This window comes from Sus scrofa, chromosome 13, assembly GCF_000003025.6.
Source record: "Sus scrofa isolate TJ Tabasco breed Duroc chromosome 13, Sscrofa11.1, whole genome shotgun sequence".
In the NCBI taxonomy this organism is placed as follows: domain Eukaryota; kingdom Metazoa; phylum Chordata; class Mammalia; order Artiodactyla; family Suidae; genus Sus; species Sus scrofa.
Window position 1 is genome coordinate 162,033,216 of NC_010455.5, and position 8,185 is coordinate 162,041,400.

Below are 8,185 nucleotides of genomic sequence, written 5' to 3' on the forward strand. Positions count from 1 at the left end.
AGCCCTCCCGTGTACCACCATCACCAGTGTCCTTGTCCCCACAGTGAGCCTCAGCTGCCCCCCCCCGCCTCCCCAAGAGACCCAGCAAGACCAGAAGGTAGGTCTGGACCTAGTTCCTATGAAGTCCCTCTCTTTCTCTGGGTCCTGGTGTGCACAGGACCTTGTGGGCACCCTCCAAGAGTATAGTTTCTATTTCTCCCTGTCCTGTGGACCTTCTGCAATCAAGTCCTACAGGCCCTCAAGGCCAAATGCTCTGGAGTCCCCTCTTCCTGCTGCCAGACCCCCAGCCTAGGGAGCCTTGTGTGGGGTTAGAACTCTCACTCCTGTGGGAGAACCTCTGCGGTATAACTATTTTTTAGTTTGTGGGTTGCCCACCTGGCAGAATGAGTTTTGATGGTATTGTGAATGAGCCCCTCCTACTGTCACTGTGGCTTCTTCTTTGTCTTTGGATGTAGAAGGTCTTTTTTGGTAGGTTCTAGTCTTTTGTCTATGGTTCTTCAGCACGTAATTGTGATTTTGGAGATTTCATGACAGGAAGTTAGTCAACCATCTTCTCTCCAATGCCCACTGCTTTCTTTTTAATTATGTGAAAGTTTTTGCATTTTGTGTAGTTACTGTAAGAGGATTAACTCGAAAAAACTAAGCCCTTGCCCACTACTTAAGGAAAGAAATTTTAATTTAGTAAAATTTCCAAAGTATTATAAACACAAAAATAGTCAGCCATGGAACAGTAATGCGGTTCAAAGATTACTAAGGGTAGGAAGCTCCTAAAGGGAGCTGAGTGGTGTTGACAGAACCCATGATTTCAGCCACATGAACAGTTTTCCTGTAGGAGGCAGACGCAGTGAGAAGATGCAGCTTGTGTAGGATATATTTTCTACAGCAGAAGAAAGGGGGAGAAATAGTGTTGTCCCCCACATGGACACATTCTTTAGTTTCTTATCGGTGCTTCCCACTGTCCAAATCTAGGGAGAAGCCATTTGAAAAGAGAGTGACTGTGGGAAACAGCATTTACATTGGTCATTGGTTATAGAACAGGACACAGAAGGGGAAATTGGGAAATGGTTTGAGGGAAAAAAATTCAAATGATCAGGAGAACCACATAAGCCATTCATCTGTTTATGACCTGTAGATTAAGTCTCTTGGTAATAAACTCTTTCCTTTCTCAAGAATATTTTTTGTACTCTTCATATTCATTATTGATTCTTACATTTTTTGTTAATCTGAAATATAATTTGGTATAAAATAATAGAGATCCAATCTTATTTTTCAGTGACAGGATTATTTTCCAAACACCATCATTTCTCTATTGATTTGAAACTACCCTTTTGTCATATTCTCACTTTTAGGTAGTTTTGGTTTATTTCTTCATCTATATTTAGTTTACTATATCTCTATACATTTTGCATTTTGCCATATTGCTTTATTTTCAATCACTGCAGTATATTTAAAATTCATAAAGCAGTTTTCTTCCATATAATTTTAGAATATTTTGGTATAGTAAGGAGAAGTTATGATCATTGAAAAACTAAAAATTCTTGAGGTTCCAAATTAATTTTGTATCCAGCTGAAACTCTACTTCTTCCTTGTACTATATGAATTAACCACAGAAAACCAAATGTAATCCTTCACATCATCAGGGTAAAAAAAAACATGATCATACCATATGAACATAGAAAATTATATCATTTTAAAAATTCCAATATCTGTTTATAATCAAAACTACTCAAAAATTTGAGAAGCTCACAAGTATGTGAAACTTACATAAATACTTCTAAATAATCAGTGATTCCAAGGAAAAATCATGGGGAACGTAGAAAATACTTTGAGATAAATGGAAATAAAGACAAAACATACATGAATTTATGGGATGGAGCTAAAGCAGTGCTGAGAGAGAAATTTCTATTTATACACATCTATGTTATGAAGGACTAAGAAGATCTGAAATAAAGAGACTAATGTTTCCTCATAAAGGAGTATTTCATGGATTTTTTTTTTTTAGGTAAACTACACATACACCTTAGAAACTTCCAGAAAATCACCTCTTTTTTGAATTGTCCCCAAATAAGCCACATAATGTTCCATTAACAGACATCTGGGATTCAGTGTTGCAAAGGGTTATGGGTGGTGGTGCAGAAATACAGAACAGAAATTGTGGAAAACGTTTCCCTTAGAATAGTACATGCACATCAGATAACTAAAAAATATCCATTAACAGGAAATGGGTACATGATATACATCCATTTCACTCAGAGCTTCTTAAAATTTTGTATCTACATGCCTTCCTGATGTAAAATGTGGTAGGACCCTGAAGTGCCCTGTTTATATGGGTTATGCCTTTCAGCATTTATAATATTAGAAATTAAAAATCAAGAAATTAAGATTTGTTCAATTCTAATTCATTCACAATAAAAAATAGTAAGACTGTTATATATGTACTTACATAACTATATTGAAAACTACTGAAGGAAATGTGTATTGAATGACCAGATGTATTAGGTACCTTTTAAGTATTGATTACATGAAATCAGTTATGACATGTTTGAAATTTACTAGAAGAAGATAGGCCTTCATTTTATTATCCAACAGCTACAACTTACTTTTTTTCCCTAAAGTTTTGCTCATACTTGTAGCGTCCTTTCCTTCTAGAGTGTTCTGTGTTTTCACTTCTCCTCATCTGATATATGAATTATTGAAGTTAGTCTCCTTTCTTTGGCTCTCTTTCCAGTCATTTGCAAGGACAGGTTTTTGAAAGACAAGATCATATTACTCTGCTCCAGCAAGATGTCTGTGCTTGATGGCTCTAAGATCAATTCAGATTCCTTAGGGTGGTATTTAAAGTCTCAGTACATACCTTGGGGTTCCCATTGTTGCACAGCTGAAAAAAGTCTAGCTAGTATACATGAGAATGTGGCTTTGATCCCTGACCTTGCTAAGTGGGTTGGGGATATGGAGTTGCCTTGAGCTGTGGTGTAGGTTGCAGACATGGCTTGGATCCTGCATTGCTGTGGCTGTGGCATAGGCTGGCAGCTGTAGCTCTGATTAGACCCCTCCAGCCTTGGAACTTCCATATGCAGTTGCTGTGGCCCTAAACAGCAAAATAGTAATACTGCTAATAATAAAAATTCTCAGTAACTGGATCCACTTTTACCTTTTTCTGTATACAGCACCAACTCTCACCAGTAGTTCTGTCAGCTTTCTGGTTCTAGCCCATGGTTCTCCTTCCTCATCCTGATTCCCAGTACCATACTCATTTCCATAAATATGGACCCTGTTCACACCCATTCCTGTTTTCCTTCAAGAATAAAAATATGTCCCCATTTTAAAGGCACAGTTTGCTTCTGATGCTACTTAAGACTAAATTTCCAAATTTACAAGGATCTCCATTTTTAAACTGCCAAGCATGTGCCAGAAAAGAGAGTATTAATTTGAATTCTAGCTCAGTGTGGCAACAAGGATGAACTTGGGCAAGATCCTTAATATTTTGTAGTATGAGATTTTTACTGAGGTAAAACATGATAAATCATGTCTAGTTATTGTGTAGGTAATATACATAAAATGTATAGTGCGTTGCACATAGTAGGTTCTCAGTAAATTACTTTTCTTTCATTTTTTACACATGTAATGATGAATAAATATTTTTCCTTATATGTTTAAATTTTTTAATAGTTTTACCTCATTTACACTTGAACAGCCCTTCCACCTTTTGGCTCATTCTATGCATATTTCCATAATTTATTTGGATCAGTCCAGGTTAGTGGTATTCCTAATAACAAACAGGTCAATTAATAGTATCAGAGAGGGGTAAAAGCTTTATTTAATTCATATATTCAGGAATTACCCTGTCATATATGGTAGACTACCAATCAAAAGCAAAGTACATGAAAGTACCAAATACATAGTGATGGCAATATAAGTAGCACCATGTTCACTATAGACTGATAAATCATGAATGTATTCAGACACACTATTTTAATAAACTTAATCAACAATTGACTAACAAAGAAGAAATTGTTTATTGATTAGAGAATACGTATAATGCATGAATCCATATTCAAACACAGTCTCTTGTACAAATTCAGAACTGAGATTCAGATGGAAATATATCGTTTACTCCTGTCACACAGTGTGGCTTAAGGAGAAATTAATTTCTGAGAATTTAAGATGTGGGGGACATTTTTAGATTATGACTTAGGATCCAGAAACTTTGTAACAATATTCAATGAGGTGACTTTGTACACAATGAATTGTATTCCTACAGTTTGTTGGATTTGCTGAAAATTGTAACTAATTATACTCTAAAAGAAACGGTTTGTGGTGGAACCAATTATAGCTGAAACATTCTGTGACCTCAAGACTAACCATCAAGTTAATTCCTGATAAAATCTTGTGGGTTGGATTTTGGAATATATTTTAACAGAATATCTCCCTTCTTAACATATTTATTGGACTCATACACTAAGCATGACTCATACACTAGTAATTTCATATTTTATATACAAAGTGGCCATTTCCCACTTCTCGTTGTTACGTTATTTTGGAAAAATGTTTTATCAGATTAAAGTCAGTTATCCACAGGTCTTGATAATTGTTTCAGAACATTATGACATCTTCATAATTTTTTTCATGACATTTATTACTTCCTTATTTCTTAAACTATAGATAAAAGGGTTTAATAAAGGAACCACTAAAGTATAGAAAATAGCAATGGGTATATCTTCATCTTCTTTTTTAACTGGATTTGGTCGAATGTACATGAAGAGAAGAGAACCATAGAATATCGAGACAGAGAGAAAGTGGGATGCACAAGTAGATAAGGCTTTCCCTCTGCCCTTGTTGGATTTCATTTTGAAAATTGTCAAAAGGATGAAAAGGTAAGAAATTATTACAATGAGAACAGTGAAAATTTGAACTAACCCTCCAAAGATAAATATCATCAGTTCATTGATATAAGGGTCAACACAGGAGAGCCGGTATAATGGAAGCACATCACAAAAGAAGTGGTTGATTTGATGAGACCCACGGAATGTTAACCTAAACAGAAGCCCAACATGAATCATAGGATGCAGGTATCCAGCTACATAGACCCCTGTGATTATCTGAATGCAGTGTTTCTTTGACATCATGGTGTGGTACTGCAGTGGGTTGCAGATGGCTACATAGCGATCATAGGCCATTCCTGCAAGGAGAAAGGAATCTGCACTTTCAGCTAGGCAGAGAAAATAAAATTGTGCCATGCATTCATACAAGGAAATCATTCTGTCCTTAGAGAAGAAGTTCTGTAGCATCTTAGGGGTGATGGCACTGGAACAACAGGAATCCATCAGAGCGAGGTTACCCAGAAAGATGTACATTGGTTTGTGAAGACGATGCTCTGTAAAGATCAGTGCCACCAGACCAAGGTTTCCCACCATAGTGATCAGATAGATAGTAAGGAACACCAGAAACAGAAGGGTCTTCAGCTCTGGGTGATCGGTAAATCCTGTGAGGATAAACTCGGTTGTCAAGGAGCAGTTGTCCTCAGTCATCTCTGTGTTACCTGCTGAGACAGGAATTATGGCGATAGAAAACTCTAATTTAGAATGTGCATAATTTTCTCTTCAAATTTTTCATTTTACATCACAAGGAGGAGCTTCTCCAGCTTCTCCGTCTCTGTGATACAGGTGCACAGCCTTCTTAGGGGACAGACATTCTTCTAAGATGTCAGCCTCTGTGACCTCAAATCTGAAACTTAGGATTCAGGAGACTATTTTTCTAATTACGTGAAGAAGGTCTACAGAGGAAATGATTTGCCTTTATGAAGTTATACAAGTATAGTGAACAAATCTAGGGTACCCATATTCTCTTCAGTACTCTCAAAGAATCTTATTGTCAAGATTTATATTAAAGGTTTAAAAAATAAATTTAAGTATGTCTATCCAATGTTTAAAAGTGTCTTATATGCTTCCACTAAAGGGCTTGTTTTAAAAAAGCATATAATAGGTATGTTAATATTATAGTTTAGAATTGTATAAAGAACACTAAGATTAAGGAGATGTCTATTCAGTTTTAAGGACAGAAATCTTGGATAGCTAAGGAAAAAATATCCATTTATTATTACCTCTTTTATTCTTTTTTCCAGTGTCATACCCATTTTCATAAACATTGACTCTCTATGATTGTTTATTTTTGTCCATATATCTAAATCATTTCCTCCTTTATGTAAAGCACAATTTTTATATAATTCTCCTTAAAAACATTTCAACTAAATGCCCCAAACCTCACTGATCTCAAATTTCTCTACACTCAAGCATGTCTTATGTACTCAACAAATTTTAGGATGCCTTATGCATAACCTACATTGCTTTTTTTTAATCTGTGAATGCAAAATTTCCTTATTATACTATAGGCATTTTGAGTTTAACTCTGACCTAAACTTCTTATAATAACAATAAAATGCTATGGGTATTGATTCCGGTCTTACCTCCAGACCGATGACCTGTGAGGAGTGAACTTGTTTTTGTTTTCCTACCAATGTTCATTAGTGACCTCTTCTGCAAATCTTGCAAAAGAATCTACAAAGAAAATTATTCAAAATTTATCATTAAAAATTAATACTTAATATTCAAAATATGTCAGAACTCATACAAATCAGCAGTTAAAGTATAAACAATCTGATTTTATAATGGACAGAACAACTAAAATGAAATTTTTCCAGAAGACATTCAAATGGTCAATAGGCAAGTGAAAAGATATTGAACTTCACTAATCATTAGGAAAATGCAAACCCAAAACCACAATGAGATTTCACCTCACACCTATCAGAATATGTATCCTCAAGAAGGAAAGGAATAACAATCATTGGCAAAAGATTCCCACTGTTGGTATGAATGGAAGTTGCTTCAAGCACTATGGGTAATATGGAGGTCCCTCCAAAAGTTAAGAACAGAACTACCATGAGATCCCTCAGATCCAGTTCTGGGTATATAATACTCCAAGGAATTACAAACAAGTTCTCAAAGGTATGTCTGTACTCCAATGTTTATTGCAGCATTATCTACAATAGCCATGATACAGAAACATCTATATGCCCATCATAGGATTGATGGACCAAGAAGGTATAGTGTGTGTATATGTGTATATATACACACACAAATGAGTGTTCCTCAGCCATGAGAAAGAATGATAGCTCAGCATTTGTGACAATATAGATGGAACTTGGGCACATTATGCTAATTGTGATAAGTCAGACTGAGGAAGATAAATACTGTATAATATGGTTTGGTAATGAAAAATCCAAACATATAAAAGAAGATTAAAATGGTAGTTTCCAGGGAATAGGGAGTGGGAGAATAGAAGAGATGTTGCTTAAGGGTACAAACCTGTAACTAATAGACAAATAATTCTGGGAATAGAAAACACAGTATAATGAATGTAAACATACATTTTATTATAATCATCTTAATTGTTCCCACAATGAAAAAAAATGACAATTATGTGACATGATAGAATTCTTTCAAATGACAATTTTAATGACAATCATGTCATATATAAATTATCAAATCAACATGTTAACATGTTAAACTTTTAGTGTTTTATGATAAATAATACTACATATATGTATATATATGTATACAATACATTTGATTTATTTTATTGGAGTGTATTTGTCTTAAAATACTGTATTTGTTTCAGGTGTACAGCAAGGCAAATCATTTGTAAATATAGATACATCCATTCTTTTTTCTCATATAGGTTACCAAAAACTGTTGACTAGATTTCCCTGTGCTGTATAGTAGGTTCTTATTAATTTCAAAAATTATGTATCCTTCTTTCATCTGAACTGACTCATCTAATTTTTTTTATTTTAAGAAAATTAAGTAATATTTGTAGAAGTATATCACAGTATATTAAAGGCAAATAAATAAAAGTAAGCTTGCCTTCATGCTTTGCTTTTTCTAATACTTAAGAAAGAGAAAACTTTTTAAATCTTAATACAATTTTTGAGAACAAATTTTGCTTTGCTTTCAAAGGCCATCTTAGATTATTTTCTGATCCAGTAGGACTGGTTACTGATATGTCTAATCATATAAATTCTATAGTCAAATAGTTTTATTTTTCCAGAATCAAAATGTTTGAAATACAGGCCTTGACGAATTTTTCATTTACTTGTTTGAAAATATTAAGTAGAACCAATTGAATTATT

General features: G+C 34.5%; 1 protein-coding gene across 1 annotated transcript; it reads right to left on the reverse strand.

Moving 5' to 3' along the window:
• LOC110256301 (olfactory receptor 5K3-like) lies at positions 4,602-5,528 on the reverse strand. Its single transcript, XM_021069480.1, has one exon. It carries the CDS (start codon positions 5,526-5,528, stop codon positions 4,602-4,604), a length of 927 nt encoding a protein of 308 aa, XP_020925139.1.